This window comes from Malus domestica, chromosome 16 (genome assembly GCF_042453785.1).
Source record: "Malus domestica chromosome 16, GDT2T_hap1".
In the NCBI taxonomy this organism is placed as follows: domain Eukaryota; kingdom Viridiplantae; phylum Streptophyta; class Magnoliopsida; order Rosales; family Rosaceae; genus Malus; species Malus domestica.
The window spans coordinates 16,441,366-16,465,219 of NC_091676.1; the positions used below are offsets into that span (position 1 = coordinate 16,441,366).

At 42.6% G+C, this 23,854-nt stretch overlaps 1 protein-coding gene and 1 pseudogene across 1 annotated transcript; both read left to right on the forward strand.

Annotated features, from left to right (window-relative positions):
* Window positions 1–2,396: 2,396 nt before the first annotated feature.
* Window positions 2,397–8,484, forward strand: LOC139192949 (uncharacterized). The gene is made up of 6 exons (XM_070815881.1): window positions 2,397–4,325; window positions 4,409–4,506; window positions 4,682–4,945; window positions 5,800–6,928; window positions 7,015–7,490; window positions 7,571–8,484. The coding sequence occupies exons 4-6, from the start codon at window positions 5,938–5,940 to the stop codon at window positions 8,222–8,224; spliced, it is 2,121 nt and encodes a 706-aa protein (XP_070671982.1). The 5' UTR covers window positions 2,397–4,325; window positions 4,409–4,506; window positions 4,682–4,945; window positions 5,800–5,937; the 3' UTR covers window positions 8,225–8,484.
* A 9,655-nt stretch (window positions 8,485–18,139) lies between these two features.
* Window positions 18,140–18,675, forward strand: LOC114822260 (uncharacterized; annotated as a pseudogene).
* Window positions 18,676–23,854: the final 5,179 nt, after the last annotated feature.

The following is a 23,854-nucleotide window of genomic DNA, read 5'->3' on the forward strand; positions in this document are numbered from 1 at the left end:
GAGTAGAGGAGTTCTTATTAGTAGTGAAGGGCTTACACAAGTACAAAGGATCAAGCTCTCAATTTAGTAAGTTCTTGTGAATGATTTAACACAAATGGCATTAGGCAATATTGTGGGGGAATGACCCCTATTTATAGAAAAACTTGTAGCTTTGTCACATTGACATGTGTCATGTTATGATTGGTTCTTGATGTCGACACGTGCTGCGCTCTGATTGGCTTCTAATCTTGACACGTGTCGAGTAGTGATTGGCCTCCTGGTCGGAGGGGAACTCTTCTGGGTCCTTGACAGTATAGCGTTGGCCGGTGCTCGGTAGTTTCGGGATTGGTCAAGTATGGTACAAACAGTGCTCCCCTAAGTTCCCGAGTGAGGGAAACTCCTCTGTTGGGGACTTGCAAGATCCAATCCCTTGAGTAATCACGAAACTTCTAAGTACCGAAGTGTGGTCTGATCTTCATCTGCCCTTCTCTGGAAGTACCTTTCCTCCATCCGGGAATGGTGTATTTAGCTGATGTTGACGCACAAGGTAATGTATCAATTTCACTTGAAGCTTAGTTGTAGTTTCGGGCTTAGTCAAGTGTGATACAAACCCTATAGTAGGAGTCCCCCAAGTCGCCGAGCTAGGAGATCTGCCGAAAGAGGTGACAGACAAGGTAAGCAGTCAAACTTCCAAGTAAGCAACCCAGGATCTGAGGTTTGACTTCGGCTTCGGTTGATTGTTCTCCTTCTCCTTGTCTCTCATTCAACTGCCAGGATAAGGAGAAGCAAATGGATAAGAGATGATATGAGATACTTTTGCTTTTGAAGAAGTAACTTTCCACATGCTTATTCTTGAACTGTGCTGGAGGGTTTTCTGGTGCCCTTCAGAGTATAAGGCCGACTAAAAAATTTGAGGGTCAAAACAAGTCCATCAAATCTAGAGTACGTTCGACCTTGATGATATGGGATACTTTTGCTGTTGACGGAATAATGAATGTGGTATGGAAAGGTGTCGTGCTGTAGTGATCTGTTTCAGCTCACCGTTGAACCTTCTGCTTCAATCTTTTGCATGGCAGAAGTGGTGTGCAACCTTTGCATTTAAATGGTCATTCAGAACATTCCTTCATAGTGACTCATCCATGCTTGGCAGCTTCAGTGTAAAGAGCCAATATCTGATCAACTGTCATGAGGTATTTGCCGGTGGAATTCGTGACCTTGACAGCAGTTGAGGATGAGTACTCGAGAGCAATGCTAAGTAAGCAACCAGGCAAAGGCTCCAGGCAGTCAGTTCCAAATTGGAGGTTTGATTTCAGGTTCCGACTGACTGCTCTCTTTCTCCTTGTCCTGCAGGTGTGGACAAGGACAAAGACAAAGATAGGGAGAAAGCATGATATGGGATACTCTTGCTTTCGACCCTGATGATATGAGATACTCTTGTTCTTGGTGTGGCTTATTTGCTGAGGTATTATCGGGGGGAAATAAAGCTGAGTATTTCGAGAGGTTATGTTGAGGGTGCCTTTTCGAATGCGAGAAAGGGTTGAGCATTTTTGCAGGTTTGCCTGTCCGTTGAGGAGGGAGGTCAATGTATATAGGGATTTCCCAATAACAAGTAGTAATGATATTCCTTTACCCTTCTTGGTCACAGCAATGTAGTGGGAGCTGCCAGCTTCACGTGTTTTAATTTTGTCAGAGCACTTTGAAAAAGTGGTATGTGGTATCTGGAAAGCTGATGTTACGTGTGAAGATTACAGACAAGCTTTATCTAAGGAAATCTGGCTCTCGAAGTTCTGAGAGTTGTGCCTCTTCGGTTTTCGAACAAGCAATCCCGTCGAGGATCTGACTCTCGAGATTCGGAAAGCGGTGCTACTCCGGTTTTTGAGAAAGTAATTATGTTAGGAGTCTTTTCTCGAATGTGAGTAAAGGTTGGACGTTCTTGCCAACCTGTCTTGCCGCAAAACACGGAGGTCGACACACATAGGGACTTTCCAGTTGTCAAGCAGTGGTGCTGTTCCTTTACCCTTATGGGTAATAGTAGGGTAGCTGGAACTTCGAAATTCTCGTGCCAAAACTTTGTCAGAGATCTTTGACAAAGTTATATGTGGTACCCGAGGAGTTGATGGTGCATATGGAGAGCGGTGATTGAACAGTAAGATTCACGTGCTTTTTACTTCACCAGAAATCTTCGACAGATTGCCCGTAATTTTCGCAAAGCTGATTGTGCATGTGACAGGTGCTGACGAGGCTGAAAAAGCAGGTGCTTCTTCGATTTCTGAGATCGGCCCTCGTGGTCTCTGAGCAGCCCAGCTTTTGAGAAAGCAAACGCCTCTTCGATTTCTGAGATCGGCCCTCGTGGTCTCTGAGCAGCCCAGCTTTTGAGAAAGCAAACGCCTCTTCGATTTCTGAGATCGGACCTCGTGGTCTCTGAGCAGCCCAGCTTTTGAGAAAGCAAACGCCTCTTCGATTTCTGAAGCTCCGTCGAGTGCAGATTTTTATAGAGGCTGGCATTAAGTTCCACAGCACACCTGAATCTCTACCAGTAGAAGCTCATTTCTTGCACTTCTAAGATCTTGATTTGTCTGACCTCTTCCTTCTTCAACACATTTGAAAATGTCTGGACCCTCCGACCGTCGTTTTGACTTGAACCTTGGAGAAGAGACAGCCACGCCTTCTCCAGACAACATATGGCGCCCATCCTTCATATCCCCTACTGGTCCTCTTACCGTTGGGGATTCTGTGATGAAGAATGATATGACCGCTGCAGTGGTGGCCAGGAACCTTCTCACTCCCAAAGATAACAGACTACTTTCCAAACGGTCTGATGAGTTGGCTGTTAAGGACTCTCTGGCTCTTAGTGTTCAGTGTGCAGGTTCTGTGTCTAATATGGCCCAACGCCTATTTGCTAGAACCCGCCAAGTTGAATCATTGGCTGCTGAAGTGATGAGTCTCAAACAGGAGATTAGAGGGCTCAAGCATGAGAATAAGCAGTTGCATCGGCTCGCCCATGACTATGCTACAAACATGAAGAGGAAGCTTGACCAGATGAAGGAATCTGATGGTAAGGTTTTACTTGATCATCAGCGGTTTGTGGGTTTGTTCCAAAGGCATTTATTGCCTTCGTCCTCTGGGGCTGTACCTGGTAATGAAGCTTCAAATGATGAAACTCCAATGCCTCCTCCTTCTGGGGTTTTGTCAAGTACTGAGGCTCCGGATAACCACCCTCCGGTGCTTTCTCTTTCTGGGGCTCTACCGACTGCTGAGACTTCCCCTAAGCAACCTTTGTGAAGGCTCCCTTTTGTTTGTTTATTTTGACTCATGTATATGTACATATTTGTGGCTTATCGAAAATATTAATAAATAAGCTTTGCTTCATTTCAACATATTGTGTTAAATACACCAAAGCCTTCTTCATAAAGTTCTTTGAATTTTTGCTTTTGTTGAAACCTGTATTGTTGAAGCTTTGTGAGTGAAGCATGTAGTTTGAGGTAGTGTTCCCTTAATTTCCCGAGTGAGGAAAACTTCTCGGTTGGAGACTTGAAAAATCCAAGTCACTGAGTAGTCACGAACTTTTGAGTACCAAGGCGTAGTAGCATATGGTGGGAGTCCCCCAAGTCTCTAGTCGAGGGAGTTGACGAATGAGGTGTCTTGCTAATAGTCCATGTCGTAAGTACCAAAACTTCATTCTTTTGTTTTCTAAGTGGTAGCCCCGGACTTTTTCTTCATATATTTTGTTTATGAAGGTTGCTAGGCCCGAATAAGTGGAATTGCAGAAGGTGTAACGGTTGGTAGCTGTTTTATGGAAAGCCATCTGACTACGATAGTCTTGCACATGATGACTATAGGGAGATACACACACATACTGCTATGATAGAGGGTGTAACCGTTGGTGCATTACAATCATAATGGAAGCATCACAATGATGGAAGCATCACCATGATGAAAGCATCATAATGATGAAAACACCATAATGATGAAACATCATAATGATGTTTTCTTTGGTGGAATTGTTTTTCATTTCCCCTAACACCCTGAATTGGTTTTCAATATAAGACCATCATCTGTAGCTCGAATCACAAAGTTATCTTCATGAAAGTTGTTCTTTAATTCCTTAACGACAACATATCCAAATTTGAGAGCCATCAGATCAGTACAACTCTAGAAATTCAGGTACGACGAGTGATTGTTCATCATTTGTCTGTCAACACGTCAGACCTGTTGTGAGCTTCAAAAACTCCATTTTCTCTTGCTCAGATCAACATACTTGCTTCATCGAAGTTGTTCCTTAACTTGTGAACTACAACATATCCAAATTTGAGATCCCTCGGAGCAGTATAACTCCAGAAATCCAGGTATGATGAATGACTGGTTATTATTTTTCTGTCAACCCGTCAGATTTGTTGTGAGCTTTGAAACTCCATTTTCTCTTGCTCAGATCAGCATGCTTTCTTCATTGAAGTTGTTCCTCAGCTTGTGAACTACAACATATCCAAATTTGAGGTCCCTCGGAGCAGTATAACTCCAGAAATCCAGGTATGATGAATGACTGGTTATTATTTTTCTGTCAACCCGTCAGATTTGTTGTGAGCTTTGAAACTCCATTTTCTCTTGCTCAGATCAGCATGCTTTCTTCATTGAAGTTGTTCCTCATCGTCTCTTTCATAATAGATCAAAAATTCAGAATGAACTAATGGTTAAATATTTCCAGATCTTCGAAACATCACAGCAGCTTCGAAATCTGCAAGAATCCGACTGTCATGCTTGGAGCTTCAACACTTTAATTTCCGTGGCTCAAACAGAAATGGTTCCTTCTTGAAAGTTGTTCATCTGCTCAAGAACTAGAGGGTGTCCAAAATTCAGCTCCATTGGAGAAAAGCAGCAGCTGCAAAAATTTGATAGAGAAAAGGAGGCGAAGCTTTGTTGGATTTCTAGGCTGGGGAAGATTCCAGTTTTTGTAGCAACTTCAGTACTGGTGAATTGCTTGTATTTTTGTCCATAACTAAATTTTGGACTTTGAATTATTATTTGATCTATTATAATATGTTTGGGAACATATATAAGTGAATAAATAAGAAAGAAGATTTTGGGCCCTTGTGGGTGTAAAACAAAAAATGTTTATGTTTACCCAAGTGTTTTTGTACAAGTTCAAGGGCATCTTGGGTTTTGTGAACAAAATTTGTTTATTTGGAGCAAGGTTTTGTGTTGAAGCTTTCTAGGTGAAGCGTTGATGGTGAAGCTTTGTAGATGAAGCTTTGTAGATGAAGCTTCCTAGGTGAAGCTTTGATGGTGAAGCTTGGATGGTGAAAGTATGTAGAGGGAGCTTTCTAGGTGAAGCTTTTTTAGGTGAAGCTTTGTAGGTGAAGCTTTTTTAAGTGAAGCTTTTCGGGTGAAGTTTTTTGGGTGAAGCTTTTTAGGTGAAGCTTTGTGGGTGAAGCTTTGGAGGTGAAGCTTGGATGGTGAAAGTATGTAGAGGGAGCTTTCTAGGTGAAGCTTTTTTAGGTGAAGCTTTGTAGGTGAAGCTTTTTTAAGTGAAGCTTTTCGGGTGAAGTTTTTTGGGTGAAGCTTTGTGGGTGAAGCTTTTTAGGTGAAGCTTTGTGGGTGAAGCTTTGGAGGTGAAGCTTTGTAGGTGAAGCTTTTTTTTAAGTGAAGCTTTTCGGGTGAATTTTTGTTTGGGTGAAGCTTTGTGGGTGAAGCTTTTTAGGTGAAGCTTTGTGGGTGAAGCTTTGGAGGTGAAGCTTTTCGGGTGAAGCTTTTTGGATGAAGCTGTTTTTTTTTTTTTTTTTTTTTTTTGGCGCTTGACACGGTCTTCATTTGCTTGTTTTGTAGTGACTGTGGAAGACGGATTGCTTTCTGATTGAGAAGGGTTCCGGCCTCGCTTTGCACCATCTTCATGTGGGTAATATAGGAACTTCCTTATGTTTTGATCATGCATGTAGTGATAGAATTTGTTTCTTCTTATTGTAGATGTCAGAGCCTGGAAGTTCTAGTGATGAGGGCTCTTCTAGCTTTAGCTCTAAGTCTGAGTCTGCAATGTCGGAGTCTTCAGGGTCTTTGTTAGAGTCCGGTACTAGAGAAACATTGGATGATCTTCCCAACCGTCAAACTTTAGCTATTGCTAGTTCTTCCTCCATGGCGTTGGGTGAGGGGGTTGTTTTTGATGCCATACCCATAGTTCGCTCTGAGTTCACAGCAGACCATCTAAAGAATAACTTGTTAGATAATGAGAAGCAGGTTGAGGCGCTAAGGCAGTCATGTAATATCCCTCGTAGTGTAGGGATACGTTTGGTACATGATGAAGAATGGCCTTCTGAGCCTCCCCAGGGTCATGTTATGTTCTACACCCAGATATTACTGACTTTAGGGGTGAGACTACCTTTACATCCGTGGTTGCAAAAGATGTTATCTTTGATCGGATATGCACCTGGGCAACTCAATCCTGGTTTCTGGGATACTTTGATTGGATTTTATATCATTTGGATGGAGTGTGGGTTGTGTGAGCCTTCCTTCCATCAGTGGCGTTACTGTTACAAGATGCGCCCAGCAAAATCATGCACTGGTTATGCCGAGTGTGCATGTCGGAGTGAGAGAGAGCGTATTGTGTATGGTAAGAAAAAGGCATACTACACATGGAAAAACCGTTGGTGCTTTCTGTATAATGATTGGGAGTATGATAAGGGTGTCACGCCTGAGCGACGTGTGCTTACTCACTTCCAGACTGTAGGTTGTAACGTATCAACCGTTCGTACTATTTGCTATTTGTTGTGGTCTTTTCTTGCTTCTAACACTTTGCTTCATGTAGTGACGCGGGGCACCATCAAACTGTTTGGGCAGGAGCTATCTGACATAGAGAAGGTGTTGAGGGTGCCCAAAGAGGATAGACACTTAAGCAAGCTACGACCCTTATTTCGTTGGTACGGTTTCCAACCCTTAGTTTCCGAGAGCCAGGGACGATCGAGTAAGTTGTATCCTTCATGTAAACTTTGCTCTTTTCCTTACTTTATTTGGAAAGTTGTATTTCTTATTTTGATTTTCCTTATGCAGTGGAGAAGGTAAGCAAGAAAACAGGGACTAGCACCCATAAAAGGAAAGCACCAGTGTTAGTTCCTTCGGAAGACATCCTACCGCATAAGAAAATTCATAAGTTCCGAGGGGAACCATCCGTTAGACCTAAGTCCCAAGATGGGGTCCTTAAGGGGCCTGCCTTTAGGAAGACTGGAGTCGAGGCCGTTGAAAATGCTGCTGCCGTAGTTGCAGGAGAAGGGAGCCGACTGTTGCCTCCTCCTCTTACTATGGAGCACACTGTCCAGGAAAGTGATCCTGGTTCCCGCCATGAGGGGAAAGGCAAGGAAAGAGCTGGCAGTGTCCCGTGGAAGGACTTGAGGGTTGCCACGCGGCCAAAGGATTTTGGGGATATCAACAATTGCTTGGCAGGGCGTCGATTCGCCTTCGATGAGCTCGGAGAGCCCTTAGCTAAGGATGAATCGGATTGTGACCGGATGTTGAAGCTGTCTTCATATGTGAGTGTTACTTTGTCATTTCCTTACTTTTTCCTCTTTATTATCATTATTTAGGTAGTGATGATCGTCTTGCCATGCAGGTCATGGCCGAGTATCACGACAGACTGCAAGAGGTTGAGCGGTACAAGGCAAAACTGAAGGAGAATAAGCAGCTTGTGGACGAGGCCCGAAGGAATAAGGGACTTTTGACTCAGGCCCTCCAACTGAAGGACGAAACCATGGAGAGCTTGAAAAGGCGAAATGGTGAGAACCTAAGGCTTAAGAAATTGTTTGAGGCAACTAAAAAACAGTTGGAGGTGGCTACCTTGGAGGTATCCAAGGTTAGGGGAGAATTGGATGGTGCCTTAGTTGAGATTTCTGAACTGGAGAAGAGCATTCCAACTGAAAGGGAGGCTGCTGTGCAAGAATACTTAAGTTCTTCGACCTTTCATCTTGCTATTAAACCCTACTGTGCTCAAGAAGCTCGCTTTGAAAAAAGGAAATGGATGGCCGTCCTTGATCGTTATGATGATGGGAGCATTCTTCGAAAATACCACGAAGATATAGATGAGCACCATCGAAAGGGCGAGACATTTGTCCTTGCTGTTGATCCTAGCAGCGAAGATGAGTCTGATAATGAAGGTAATGCTGATGCACAGACTCAGCATGGTGAAGAGGATCTTGGGGATGCAGAGGATGATGGTAGGACGCGGAGTGATACTGCCAGGGGTTCGGCTTCAGATGAGAATGAATAGTAGTGTTTTTACTATCTGCATGTATTCCGGATGTAGTAGTCTGATGTGTGTATAACATGTGCCCATGTTATAAGCTTGAGAGTTTTGGATTTTAGGTGTTTATGAGTGTTTGCACTATTATTAATGCATGTTTGGCTATGTATGAATAGATCTATTGTTTGGATATAAGCCATTGTTTGGTTGTTCCTTTCTTTGTATAGTCTTGTCGACACATACTTAGATTTTGTTTCGTGTTGGATATATCTGCTTTGAGGTTTCAACACTTGAGTGTTCCCTTGCTAGGAATGTAAAAGAGTGAGGGCTGGGTTGGCTAAATTACCTCTTTATTGAATTCATTGCCAAATGGCCTTCATTACATAGGATGCCGAACGGCTATAGCTCAACACTTGTACATCGTGAGTCTATTTGTAGTAGTACTTCAAGTGATCAGCGTTCCATGGATGGCCAAGGGTCTTGCCATCGGAGCTTCTAAGTGTGTAAGAGCCAGGGCGACTGATGCCAATGACTTCATACGGTCCATCCCAGTTTGGACTAAGTGTGCCTTCACTCGGGACTCTGTCGCAGAGTAATCTTTTCTTTAAGACCCAGTCTCCTATTTTGAAAGAACGAGGCTTGACCCTAGAGTCATAATAGTTGGAGATGCGCTGCTTGTAGGCGACATTCCTCAAGTGAGCTTGGTTTCTGTGTTCCTCGACTAAATCCAAGTTGAGGGTGAGTTGTTTGTCATTTTCACTTTGAATGTAGTTCTGGACTCGGAATGTTGCTTGCTCGAGCTCAACAGGGACAACCGCCTCTGTGCCAAAGGCAAGTGAGAATGGAGTTTCTCCTGTTGAAGTCCGATATGAAGTGCGATATGACCAAAGAACTTGGGGTACAAATTCTGGCCAACAGCCTTTAGCTTTGTCCAAGCTGGTTTTCAAAGTGCGCTTGATTATTTTGTTGATGGCCTCAACTTGTCCATTAGACTGGGGATGAGCTGGAGAGGCAAAGCATAAGTTGATGTTGAACTTAGAGCAGAACAACCTGAACTTCTTGTTGTCAAACTGTCGCCCATTGTCAGTGACTATCGCATTGGGAATGCCGAATCTACAAAGGATGTTCTTCCACACGAAGTCTTCTATCTTTGCCTCAGTAATGGTTGCCAAGGGTTCTACTTCGGCCCACTTTGTGAAGTAGTCCACTGCAACGACTGCGTAACAGACTTTGCCCTTCCCTGCCGGCATTGGGCCGATCAAATCAAGTCCCCACTGGGCGAAGGGCCAAGGGCTGATCATAGGAGTAAGAGGCTCTGGAGGGGAATGAGGAATAGTTGCATATCGTTGACATTTGTCACATGAGCGGGATACTTTGATGGCATCCTGGTGGAGTGTTGGCCAGTAATATCCTTGGCGAAAAGTCTTGTGTGCTAGGGACCGAGATCCAGCATGATCTCCACAGACTCCCTCATGTATTTCCCGAAGGACGATTTCCGCCTCGGCAGGCGTAAGACACCTTAAGTATGGCAGGCTAAAACCTCGCTTATAGAGTTGATCATTGATGATCAGGTAGCGGGTAGACTTGTATCGAATTTGCTTAGCCTGGACTTTATCATTTGGGAGGGTGCCATGAGCAAGGAAATTATAGATCGGGGTGATCCAACTATCCCCCTGTTGTAAGTTGCATACTTCTGCGGCCATGGTGCTTGGTGTTGCCAACAGTTCGACATGAATTTTTCTTCCAATCTTGTCTTCCACAGCTGAGGCGAGGCGAGCCAGGGCGTCTGCATGACTGTTTGCCGCTCGAGGAACTTAGGTGATCTGGTAGTGGAAGTGCTTGAGCAAAAGTTGTGTTTGCGCAAGATATGCTGCCATGGAGCTGTCCTTAGCATCAAAGTTGTTGGTAACCTGGTTGACCACTAATTGGAAGTCACTGAAAATATCAATTTGTTTAACCCCGAGGTGTTTGGCCAAACGTAATCCTGCTAGAAGGGCTTCATACTCGGCCTCATTGTTTGATGCCTTGAATTTGAAACGAAGAGCATACTCCATTGCTACTTTGTCGGGCGTAGTCAAGACTAGTCCCGCTCCACAGCCCTGTTAGTTGGATGAGCCATCAACATACAGACTCCATGCTGAGGTCGTTGATTCTACTTTCTGAGCTTCCGATGGTAATGAAGCTACTACTTCAGGTGTAGAAGCAATGTCAACAGGATATGTGAAGTCGGCTATGAAATCTGCTACTGCTTGACCTTTTTCGGCTGGTTTTGGTTGGTAGGAGATGTCAAACTCACCCAATGCTATCGCCCATTTGATCATTCGTCCAGACGTGTCAGGACTCTGGACTATCTGTCGAAGAGGGTGATTGGTAAGCACGATGATGGCGTGTGCTTGGAAATAAGGGCGAAGTTTCCGAGCAGACATGACCAATGCTAGAGCTAATTTCTCAATGTTGGAGTATCGTGTCTCCGCATCTTGTAGGGCCTTGCTAGCGTAGTAGACGGGCCGTTCGACACCACTGTCCATTCGAATAAGAACAGAACTGACTGCTGAAGCTGAAACCGATAGATAGATGATGAGAGTGTCACCAACTTCTGGTTTGGAGAGCAGAGGGGCTTTACTCATGTACTCTTTGAGATTCCTGAATGCCTTGGCACATTCCTCCGTCCATGTAATGTACTTCTTATTTCCCTTGAGTGCTTTGAAGAAAGGAGCACATCTGTCTGTGGCCTTAGAGATGAATCTGGTTAAGGCTGTCACCTTGCCAGTAAGGCTTTGGATGTCTTTTGAAGTTATTGGCTCTTTCATGTCGAGGATTGCTTTGATCTTTTCAGGGTTAGCTTTAATGCCTCGTTGGCTAATCATGAAGCCTAAGAATTTGCCAGAGCCCACGCCGAAGGCACATTTGTTGGGGTTCAACCTCATTCGATACCTCTTTAGAATGGTGAAAGTTTCAGATAGGTTGGTGATGTGTTGGTCAGCATGTTTGCTCTTGACTAGCATATCATCAACGTAAACTTCCATGCTCTTCCCAATCTGTTCGGCGAACATTGAATTGACCAGTCTCTGATAAGTTGCTCCTGCATTCTTTAGGCCGAAAGGCATGACCTTATAGCAATACAGTCCCCTGTCAGTAGTGAAAGCCGTATGTTCTTGGTCTGAGGGGTTCATGAGGATTTGGTTGTATCCTGAATAAGCGTCCATGAAGCTCAAGAGCTCATACCCTGCCGTAGAGTCTATAAGTCTATCAATGAGAGGAAGAGGGAAACTATCCTTCGGGCATCCTTTGTTTAGGTCGGTGTAGTCGACACACATTCTCCACAAGACCTTTTGAAGCAGGAGACTTTCCTTGGTCGGATTTTTCTTAACAAGGACAACATTTGCTACCCATGTTGGGTAATTGACTTCACGGACGAAGCCTATGTCCTTGAGTTTTTCAACTTCTGCTTTCATCGCCTCGTATCGCTCAACATCATAAGATCTTCGCCTCTGTATTACTGGTTTGGTCTTGGGATCAATACTCAAGTGGTGACAGATGATATCGGGAGAGATGCCCGTCATATCTTTATATGACCAAGCGAAGACCTCGGCGTTCTCTTGCAAAAAGGAGATCAGCGACAACCGAAGGGGTGGTGACAAAGTAGTGCCAATCTTCACCATGCGGTCTGGATGGTCTTTGGAGATAGAGACATTCTCTAACTTTTCAGCGGGTTGTGCTTGTTGGGTGAAGGAGTCATCTCGAGGGTCGTCGGGTTGACTGTTGCTATCAGGAAGATCCAAGTTCGCTTCATCTAGGCTGGTCTTTACGACTTGGTTATGTATAGAGAGAGTCTCCTTGGGGACAGACAGGTGTTGTTGTTTGACTGAAGTGTTGTAACATGATCGTGCACTAAGCTGATCTCCTCTGATGTAGCCGTTGCCATGGGGGGTTGGAAATTTCATCAACAGCATATGCGTGGATACCATAGCCTTGAGATCATTGATGCCTGTGCGCCCAAAGATGACATTGTATGCCGTCGGGCAATTGACCACTAAGAAGTTAGTGGTAATAGTAGCTGTGTAGGGGCCTGTACCAATGGTGAAGGGTAAGTGTATACTCCCTAAAGGTTGCACGATATCGCCAGAGAAGCTTATCAGAGGAGAAATCGAGCGATCTAGCAAGTGTTCAGCTACATTAAGTGCCTTGAAAGCTTTAGCAAACATGATATTGACTGAAGCACCTGTGTCTATCAGGATTCGTTTCACATCAAAATTTGCTATGTGAGCTTCCACGATCAGCGGGTCATTGTGAGGGTAGATTATACCTCTTTCTTCCTCAGGGTAGAAACATATTGGATCCCAGTTAGGCTTTTGATACTTGCCTCCTCTGATGTCTTCCACGTGAAACACTTGATGGCCAGGTCTCAAAGTTCGTTCACTGCTTTTCATGGCCCTATTGGAAGATTCAGATATGGGTGTGCCGCCGCTTATGGAATATATGACATTCACCTGGCGTTGGTTACGGTTATCCCTTTGAGGGTGAAGAAGGAATTGATCAATTTTTCCTTCTCGTGCCAAAGCTTCAATACGATCACGGAGGATGATACATTTTTCGCTATCATGGCCGTTATGCTCATGGTAGCAACAAAACATGCTCGCGTTATTCGGGGGCGTGTAATCTGGGTGCCTCGGCTTTGGCTTTGGTATCAGGTGAGCTATGCTGGGGTAAATGGCCGCGCATGTGGCATTCAAGGGCGTGTATGTCTCATACCTTGGGGTAGGGGGTATCTTGACGCGGGTTTGACCCACTGCATTGACTGCCTGGGGGCGAGCGTTATTGTGGCGATACCCTTGGTTATCGGGATAGTGTCCCTTACTCTTTTTACTGAAAGGAGAGTGGTGAGGATGGAAATCCTTCCTCTTGCCTTGAAATTGATATGTCTGTTGATTCGGTGAAGCATTATGCAAGGCATGGGGAGGTGCCACTGCTGTTTGGGAAGTCGAGGTCTTCTCATTTAGGTGAGTCTGGCTTCCACCTCCCACTTGTTGATAAAGGATGGTTGTAGGGGGTTTCTCCTGATATGTCTTTGCCTCGGCGGAGGCATGGTTATAAGCCTGCGCCATTACCTCAGAGTAAGTCTTCCAAGTATTGGCATTGATCATGTATTTAAAGAAACAATCACGTAGGCCTGCCGTGAAGGCTTTGAGGGCAGTCTTGTCGTCTGCCTCGGCACACCGGGAGTATTCATGGCTGAAGCGGCCAGCATACATACGTAATGACTCGTCTGGCTTCTGGCGGATAGTGTACAAGTCATCTGCAGAGTGCAAGCGATCGGTTTGGAAAATGTGTTGGGAAACAAATAGTTTCCTCAATTCCTCAAATGAGTCTACCGTCTCAGGTGTAAGACGACAATACCAATTTAGAGCTCCACCAGAGAGGGTGGAGGGGAAGAGAAGACATCGCTCGTCGTCGGTGTGCATCCGGTATGCCATGGTGGACTCAAAGAGGTTAAGGTGCTCAATCGGGTCCTCTTTTCCAGTATAAAGTTGCAAGCCAAGCTTTTGCTTTGTCTTTGCTTGAATGGGGGTGTTGAGGATCCTCCTTGTAAGAGGGCCAGGCCTGGGTTGGTTCCAGTCAGGTATTTCAGCCTGACGTTCAGCCTTCAACTTGTTTACTTCCTCAAGAAGTTGTAGGACAAGGGGGTCCTGAGCGGAGTTATGTGTCACTGGAGCTTTCTTTCGTAAATCTCCATCTCCTATTGGAATTAGGAAGGTTTCATCAAGGGCATGTGATTTTTCCCTGGACTCGCTGTACTGGCTTCCAGGGTATGTCTGTCGGAACACCTCTGAGTCCCCTGTACCCTCATGTCTCTCTAGGACTTGTTGCCCCTTCCCCAAATTGGTGGCCGGCTTGGGCCGTGGCAGGGGACCGAGTCTCTCAGAAATCCTTGGGTCATTAATCTTTGAGCTTATATGGATGGAATTCTCTCGACGTTGCTTCAGGAAATCCCGACAATCGCGAAAGACGGCTTTCGATCCTTCTGCCCCTTCAGCAAAGAGGTGTCTCCCTCCACTTCTCATGGTTCGGGTCGAAGCAACTGGGTTAAGAGAAGCCTCATGTTGATTATCAAGTCGAGGGGTAATCTGTTCCCTATCAGGGATATCTATGTCGAATGCATGTGACCCTCCATGTTGGAGGGCACCCAGTTGATGGTTGACTTCCACGGGGGCAATAAGCTCGCGTGTCTGAGCTTGCCTAGCTTCGTGGAGTGTCTCGAAGAGCTTCTCATATTGCTCCTGGAGGACCTCATTCCTCATTGCTATCTTGTTGTTCTGAGCTTCCAACTCATCGACTTTAGCTTGAAGAAGAACTCGTTTTCCTTCCTTCTTTCGTTGTTTCGCACTATGTGCAAGGGGGGTGTCATTCTGTGTGCTGTGGCTTCCTTCGCTTCCCATGTTGGAGAGGGATGCCTGATCAAAGGAAAGTGTACGAATGATAGAAACCAGCTTGACACAGCTGAAGAGAGTAGGAATAAGTGTCGTTTCCCACAGACGGCGCCAAATGTTGATGCACAAAATCAGCGAAGACTTTGGTACAACAGAAAGTGTCAGGTTTTATGACCTTCGCTTGGTTGCTTCCGTCACTAGTGAGGATAAGTACGTAAATGAATAGAGACAGAGAAGCAAACACAGGATGTACGTGGTTCACCCAGATTGGCTACGTCCACGGAGTAGAGGAGTTCTTATTAGTAGTGAAGGGCTTACACAAGTACAAAGGATCAAGCTCCCAAGTTTTTCCAAGACTCTCTGGGAGGCCTTGTTCTCTATCAAAACCAAAGCTTGCATTCTAACCAAATCAGTGAACTATTTAAACCCATCAGTGATGGCCATCTTCACAGATCTGGTTGCTATGCCTTGTCCCCAGTACTCGGCTGCTAGCGCCCGCCTGACCTACGCTCGACACTTGTCATCACCACCTTGTGGCTTGACGAATACCATTCCAATCGAACGGTCATTGATGCAGATGGATCTGCAATAAGGGTGAGGAATACAAAAGTCCCTGATGTAGGAAACTGCTTCCTCCTTGGATTTGAATGTGTTCCAACGAGTGAATTGTGTTACCTTTTCATCCCCAGCATACTTCAAGAAGTCATCAGCGTCTAAGAGCCAATAAGGACGAAGTGTGATTTCCAAAGAATTTTTTTTCCATTTTCATTTGTGATGGTTACAAGAGATGGTCCTAAAAATACGTAATTGTGATAGTTTTCTAATTTCATAGATTGGCCTGAAAATTTCCATAACAAATATAAAATGGGTTTCTTTTATTTTTATGGTTGTTAAGCTTTCGGTATTTGGATGGTGACTTAACAAAAAAAATTGTGAAATGTTCGCTGATAGTAGTTAAACTCACCATTCACCAACTGTGAAATGCTATTCTTTCATTTCAAACAGAAGATGCTTTACTAACTAGTACCATAATTTAATAGTATTTTTTATATATTTGTAAGTGAGAGATTTTAAATTCGATCGACTTACATATATGAAGATGGCATATTGAGTTTGTTACTTAATTAGATGATTGGCTAGCCTAATCCACATCTCTTACTACTACTACAGCAACTAGTATTACTACTACAGTAGTTGCACCAAGATGACGTTATAAAACAAAGAAATATCTTTTTTAATGGACTGAAAGCATCTTCGACACACTCCACAAATTTTAGCTTTTGCTAATTTTGAAGTGTCACGTTTATTTTTTATTTTTTATTTTTTATTCCTTCAACAGAGTTGATAAAATCACTCTACAAATTTAAAACTTTTGCCCACTCTTTAGATTTAGAGACTCTATCCTACTCCTCAAACATTCTTCTAATTATTAAAAGACTAGAATTTTCTCTTCTCCTCTTTTCATTCTCTTCCATCCCCTCCTCTCACATTCTCTATTTTGTCTTTCTCTTTCTATACAAAATTAATATAAGATGTTGACGTGGCTTAACCGTGACTGTTTATATAGGAGGGGAGGGAAGGGGAGGGGAAAAAAAGAGGGGAGAAAATCCTACTCCATTATTAAAAAATGTCTGTCAACTCATTTTATTTATTTTTAATTATCTTTGTCAACTTGTTTTTTATTAATAAATGATGGAATAATAAGACATTATTATGGTTTTGTGGTATTCCTCTTCACTTGGAAGTGAGAGGTCTTAGATTCGAATCTCGTGGATGGCGAATTCGATACCAAATTAGGTTGCTCATTATATAGCTTACCCGAACTCCTCATCTCATTCGTGTAAAAATATTGATGTACTAAAAAAAAAAAGTTTGAGGACTCTTTTGGATATGTGCAATTAAGCCTTGGTTTGACATTGAGGTGCTTAAAAAAAAGCTGGAGTAAAATTTATGTTTGGTAACTCTGCTTATTTTCAAAGTCATTGTCATTTTAAGCTGAAAAGTGACAAAAAGCTGAAGCAACAAAATGCTGCTTCTCAAAACCAACCTTTTTTTTCAAGAGGTGGATGAACAGTAAAATTTAATGAAACTTTCACAATCTCAAAAATACCCTCCTCGGTTTCTCCTTCTTGCTGGATTGAAGATCGAATCTTCATAGTTGACATTCTTATTTCGCCGAATATGTAGAGGAGGGAGGGTCGATGAGATCCAAGAGGTGGGCGGAGGAACTGAGGCAAGTAACGGGGGTGGCACATGCCTTCGGATAGGGGACAATGAAAGAAGCCATTGGAGTGTGCGGTGAAGCAAAGCAAAAGCAGAGTAAGCTCCTAGTTTTGATTCCCGCAAAGAGATGGGAATTGGGAATGAGGAAATGGGGAAATAGGGAGGTGGGATCTGAAGGGGGAATGTGAATGGTGGGGGTGGGATATGTAGAGGAGGGAGAGGTGATGAGATCCAAGAGGTGGGTTTGTTTTGGTGTTTGGGGACTGAGAAATCTAAGAGATATGGGAAATAGGTAGAAGGGAAAAGACTGATTTTGTCCTGATTCTAATTGGAGAGCTCAGGGAGTTCTCAGATTTTCTTATCCCCAGCACCCAAAACACGATTCCCGTAACCCAAACTTAGAGTTAAATTTGTAAGGGTGGAGATGATGATAATCTATTGGTGAGATGGTCTGAGATTGAAGGTTTGTGTGTGGGGTTATCTCGGTGGATGAGAGAGTGCAGAGAGTGCAGAGAGAAAGAGAGAGTTGAGAGTTTTTGAGAAAGTTCGGGAGTGTAAAGAGAAAGGAAGACACGGGGATAAGGGAAATGGGGTGTGGGCCCCACGGCCACACAAAATCCTCACATAAAAATAGTAATATTAAATAAAATATCATAATAATAATATAGTATTATACATTTTTTGGTCATTTCACACAGTCACATCTGTTTTACATAAAAGTTTACCAAACACTATCATATTGCTTTTTTTTTTTCCAAAAGCACTTTTACAAAAAAGTTTACCAAACACTTCGCTGTTTTATTTCACAGCTGCTTATTCTCACAGCACAACAGAATCAACTTTTTTTCAAAGCATAACAATACCAAACCAGCCCTAAAGATCGGAAGGAAGCAAATGATCCATTTGTGAAACCCTTTTTTGTGAGTTTTTCATTAGAAATCTTGCATAGTGGCGCCTTGCCAGTTGGTCAACCAAGGCGGCCAAAAGCTCTCATGCATACTATTTGTAGCAGTGCTTCTATTTCTTGCTAATCACACAACCATTTACTTCTTGTTTCACCTCCAAGTAATTAACCAATCCAAGGAACCTATTTGGACCCATCTCAACCATATTTCAACCTTCGAGGAAACTTTTTTTTTTTTTTTTTTGGAAAACTGCGAGGAAACTTTTTGTGTGTTCATTTTTTGTGCATTTATGTATTTAAACCCCAAAGGTTGTTACAACTTTAGACAATAACATCTTATATCCAATAGTGATATTGAGAATTGTTCATATGGAGGGAAGTTCCGCTATGTCAAATGAAAGAGAAGGCAGTGAGATTGACTTGTCCAATATCACACTTAGGCTGTTAGATCTCGCGGATATTGATGATTTCATGGTGTAGGGCACATGTGAGAAAGTCCTAGTTTTTTTCCCTTGGGAACCTTATGCCTCCAAAGAAGAAGCCCTATACTATATCAAGGATGTTATCATCCCGCACCCTTGGTTCAGGGCAATCTGCCTTGACAACAGGCCAATTGGTTACATTTTGGTGACCACTTGCTTGGGCAATGATCGGTGCAGAGTTGAAATTGGATATGCTTTGGGGTCCAAGTACTGGGGCAAATGGATTGCAACTGTGAAATTGGTGGCTGATGACATATTCAAGGAGTGGACACATCTGGAGAGACTCGAAGCTTTTGTTATGTGGACAATGTGGGATCGCAAAGGGTGCTTCAAAAGGTAGGGTTTCAAAGAGAATGCGTGCTGGGAAAATATTTTATTTTGAAGGGAAGATGTAGTGACATGGTGATTTTCAATCTTCTATCTACCGATTGGAACACTTGATGTATTTGTACCCAATAAAAAGTAATCGGACAATTATGCAAGTAATGTTCTATCTGATATATATTTTCAGTAACCTGTTTTAGTTCGGTCCCAAATCGAACCCAATCCTAAATTCCAATTTGATTAAGTAAAATTTTGGGGTTGTCAAATTAAGGGAAGGGTTGTCATTTAGTACTACGATCGAGTGATATTCCTTTTCACATGTAAGTGAAATGTCTTAGGTTCGATTCTCACCATAAGAGAATTTGAACCACATTATTGCTAACCCATTGTGAGTGTGGAAAAATGAGTTTTGATATATTTCCAATAATGAATTGTGTTTACAGCAAGGTGCCCTATATGAAGTAGCAAAACACAAGGGAAGATACACGCCACTTTCTCCTTGATGTAAGGCCTAAACAATGGCTTTTAACTGATTACAAAGCATTCCTTATTTAAGGAGATTTACATCAAGGAGTTACCTAAAGTCCCTAAAACCCTAGTTTTAAGGAGCAATAACATGTTGCTGCAGGAAAGGCAGCGATAAGACTTGCTGCTACTAAAAACTAGGGTGACTGCAGTAAACTTTAGGGGTTACCTTGCAGTGGCTTTTTGTTCAAGACTCCCCCTCAAGTTGGATCCATAAGATTAATGGAGCCAAGCTTGCCAAGAAGGTGCTGAAGATGTGTAACTGGCAATGCCTTTGTAAACAAACCATCCAATTGATCATGGTTACGGGTAAAAAGAGTTTGAATAACTTCGGACTAAACTTGGGCTCACACATAATGGCAATCCACCTCAATATGCTTGGTACGTTCATGGAAGACCGGATTGGAAGTAATATGCATCGTGGCTTGGTTGTTGCACATGAGGGACATCAGGACATTGCTAGTGAACCACAACTAAAATAGAAGACTCTTGAGCCATATAAGTTCACACGAAGTGGAAGCCATTGCCCTATATTTCGCCTCAACACTGGAGCGAGCAATGACATTTCGTTTTTTGCTTTTCCAAGTGACCAAATTACCACCAACGAAAGTACAATAACCCGTGGTTGACTTTCGATCGAGAGCGTTGCCCTCCCAATCTGCGTTCGTATAACCTTGTATTTGAGTTGAACCATTATTTCTCATGAGAATACCACGTCCAATAGATCCCTTTAGATATCGTAGTATCATCTTGACAACATGAATATGTGCAATAGTGGGAGCATGCATAAATTGGCTAACAAGACTCACGACATAAGTAATATCGGGCCGTGTAATAGTAAGATAAATGAGTTTAGGAACTAATCATTGATAGTATCTTACGTGAGTGAGAGGTTCCCCAACAATGTCCAACTTGAGCTTGTAATCCAAGGGAGTAGTGACTGGTTTGCAATCAAGCATATCGACCTCTTGAAGAAGATCCAACACGTACTTTCTTTTGTTAAAAAACAGTCCATTATGGGAAGTTGCCATCTCAATGCCAAGAAAGTAGTTTAGCTTCCCAAGATCTTTGATATCAAATTTATGATGAAGAGACTGTTTAAAGGACACAATCTCGTCCATATTGTCACCAGTTATGATAAGGTCATCGACGTAAATTAACACCACCAATTTACCCAATGAACCTATTCGAATTAACAAAGATGAATCTGCATTACTCCTGGAGAATCCTACCTTCCAAAACCGAGCTTAACTTAGCGTACCATGCTTGAGGGGACTGTTTTAACCCATAAATGGCTTTGTGGAGTTTACAAACAAGGCCATTTTGGGAGGCTTAGGGATGTCTGGGATGCAATTGCATATATATTTCTTCTTCAAGTTCCCTATGTAAGAAGGCGTTTTTCACGTCCATTTGGAATAAGAACCAACCTTGGTTGACTGCCACAGAAAGAAGAACCTGAATTGTATTCATCTTGGCCACATACGCAAAAGTATCCTTGTAGTTCACCTCGTACGTTTAAGTAAAACCCTGAGCTACCAATCGTACTTTATAGCGCTCAATAGAGCCATCTGAATAGAATTTAAGCTTGTAGATCCACCTACTGCCCACGACTTTCTTTCCACAAGGAAGGTGGACAATACTCCAAGTGTGGTTGTCATTAAGGGCTCGCAACTCCTCATCCATAGCTTGTCTCCATTCGGTATGAAGGTTGGCTTTCTGAAACGTACAGGGCTCACGGTGGTTTGAGATAACATTGAGAAAAGTTGTATGGGAATGTGAGTAGCGATGATATGCAAGTGAAATAGGATGTCGGGCTGTATAGGTAACATAATCCAGCAGTTTGGATGAAAGTTGGCGTGCTCTTGGAGGATTTCTTTGAACTGGAAGTGGGTCAACCTCTTGATGTCTAGGAGGTGTTGTTATGGCCTCGTCATGAGACTGTGACATGTGGCAGGGACTTGAGGAATTAGGAGGATAAGAGGCATCGAGAGTAAGAGCATGAGTGACATCAACTGGAAGATGGTCCAAGTTAATATCCTCACTAGGATTAGGCAGTGAAATCAAATCCTCCCAAGTCTCCCCCTTACTTGAATCTGCGATTCCTTTGTGAAAAAAAAAGGCATGGACTCCTCAAATTTTACATCTCTAGACACCACAATCTTGTTAGCAACAGGATTAAAGCATTTATACGTACCCTTTCTGAGTTGAAGAGTATCCCAAAAACACACACTTAATAGATCAGGGATCCAACTTGTCACGATGAGGTGCTTGAACATGCACAAAACATGTACATCCAAACACTTTTAAATGTGACAAATCTATGGGCCGATTTTTTAAGAACTTCATATGGTGATTTAAACTTCAACACTTGACTTGGAAGCCTGCTTATCAAATATGTAGCAGTGAGCACTCTGTGTGACCTAAACTTCTTGAGAATGTTCATGTGAAGCATGAGAAAACGTGTCTTCTCTAGGAGGTCTCTATTTTTCCTCTTGGCCACCCTATTTTGTTGGGGCATTCCAACATAACTTGTTTGATGAAATATGCCATGCATGCTTAAATATTGTGTCATATTGTTAGACATGTATTCAATGCCATTATCCGATCTTAATGTTTGAAGTTTGGACTCAAAGTGAGTTGTAACAAGGTTGTGAAAGTCTTTGAACATAGTAACCACTTCACTTTTGAATTTCAAGAGATATAACCAAGTGATTCTTGTAAAATCATCAACAAATGTCACAAAATATTTGTAGCCATCAAATGATTCATTAATTGGACCCCAAATATCTGAGTGTACAATTTCAAAAGGCTTACTAGCTCTAGACAAGGAAGAATTAAATGGTAGTCTAGCGAATTTGAAGATATTACAAGTGTCACACTTGATAAACATAGTAGGAAATAGCTTAGACAAAATAGGTGAGGATGGATGTGCTAGACGTTAGTGCCACAAATGTGGGTCTTGGGGCTATTTTGAACTTAAGGATGCACTAAGTTGAAGGCCTTTGGACAATGAGCAATTTCTTGGCAAATAATAGAGACCATTGAGAAAGAAACCTTCACCAATCGTCTTCTCGATGACTAGGTCTTGAAAAATCACATTTTTTGGTGAGAAAATTGCAAGATAATTTAATGTTTTGGTAATTTTTCCATTGGAAAGAAGTTGAAAAGGGAAGGCAGGAACATATAGGGCAGTTGACTCAACTTGGTTCGAAATTAACCTAATTTTTCCTCTACCTATAACAAAGACTCATTTTCCATTTTCAACAGACACTTAAGAGGACATATTTTGAAATCCATACAAGTTTGTTCTTTGGTTTGTGATGTGATTAGTGGCACCCGAATCAATGATATAACAATCATGCACACGAATAGTATTTAGAGTAGTAAAAAAAATGGAAGATACCTGGGGCAGCTTCCTGTGGTACACCTTCAGCCTCTGCTAGGAACCTCGCAAACTTGCCAAGCATCGCAAAATGGTTCTCGGATTCAGTCATCGTTGCCTCTTGACCATTTCCATTCCCTTTCTTGTGTTGAAGAAATGAAGCAAATTCATTTATTAGAGCAGCAGGGTTTGAAGTAAAATCCAACAGCCATCAGTGTCGACATAATTTGAAGTAGACTCTATGTGGTTTGCCATATAACTGACTTTGTATGGTGAACTAGCAACAACCTTGTATGGTCCTTTGATGTCCTTGTTTAACTTTGGTTTCTGCTCGGGATGAAGTATCCAGCACTGATCCTTGGTATGACCAATATCACAATAGCCAATTCCAAGACAATGATCACACTTCAAGTCAGGACGCTTACCTTTGTAAACCTTCACCTCAAGTGGCTGGTAGTTTGAGGCATATGCTCGAGATTCTCGTGTGACAACTTTGGTGTCTAACTACATGACCTGTCTTTTGACCTCTTCACGTTGAATAGTGGCACACACACTAGAGAAAGACGGAAGTTCTGAAGTCATCAAAATGTGACTTCTTAAGTCTTCATACTCTGAGCTTAAGCTCGCTAGTAGTTGAAATTTTTTGTCCTCCTCGGCTCTTTTTAACAACACCATAGCATCTGTGATGTGGGGTTGACAAACATCTAGCTCATTCCACATAGTGGTAAGGTTGCCAAGATGTTGCACGAATGACTTGTTTTCTTGTTGAAGAGCTGCAACGTCTCTCTTAAGTTGAAAGACACAGACCGAGTTATTTTGATTGTCATACATTTCCTTCAATTGGTTCCACATATGTTGTGAGATATTAGAACAGCTGAAAATTTCAGCAATTTTCCTCTCATAGAATTTAGCAGCCATGACATAACTAACTGATCTTTGCATAGCAATGCTTCATAATTTGGAGACAAAATTTCTGGTGTTTGAATGACTCCATTGATGAAGCCGAGCTTGGCTCTTCCACCAAGAACCAAAGTAACTGCCATTGACCAAGGGAGATAATTAAATTCATTCAGCAAAACTGAACTAAGTCTTTGAGTTGGGTTGATATCAACCTCAAAGAAATTTGTAGGTGATGAAGCAAGAGTGCTCTCAACTTCTTGATTGACTGAATTTTCTTTTGCCATATTGTTGGCTGAGAAGAGTGAAAGACCACGGCAAAAGGTTGTAGAGACAGGTCTAAGAAGGACACTGCTCTGATACTATGTGGAAAAATGAGTTTTAATATATTTCCTATAATGAATTGTGTTTATAGCAAGGTGCACTATATGAAGCAGCAAAACACAAGGGAAGATACATGCCATCTTCTCCTTGATTTAAGGCCTAAACAAT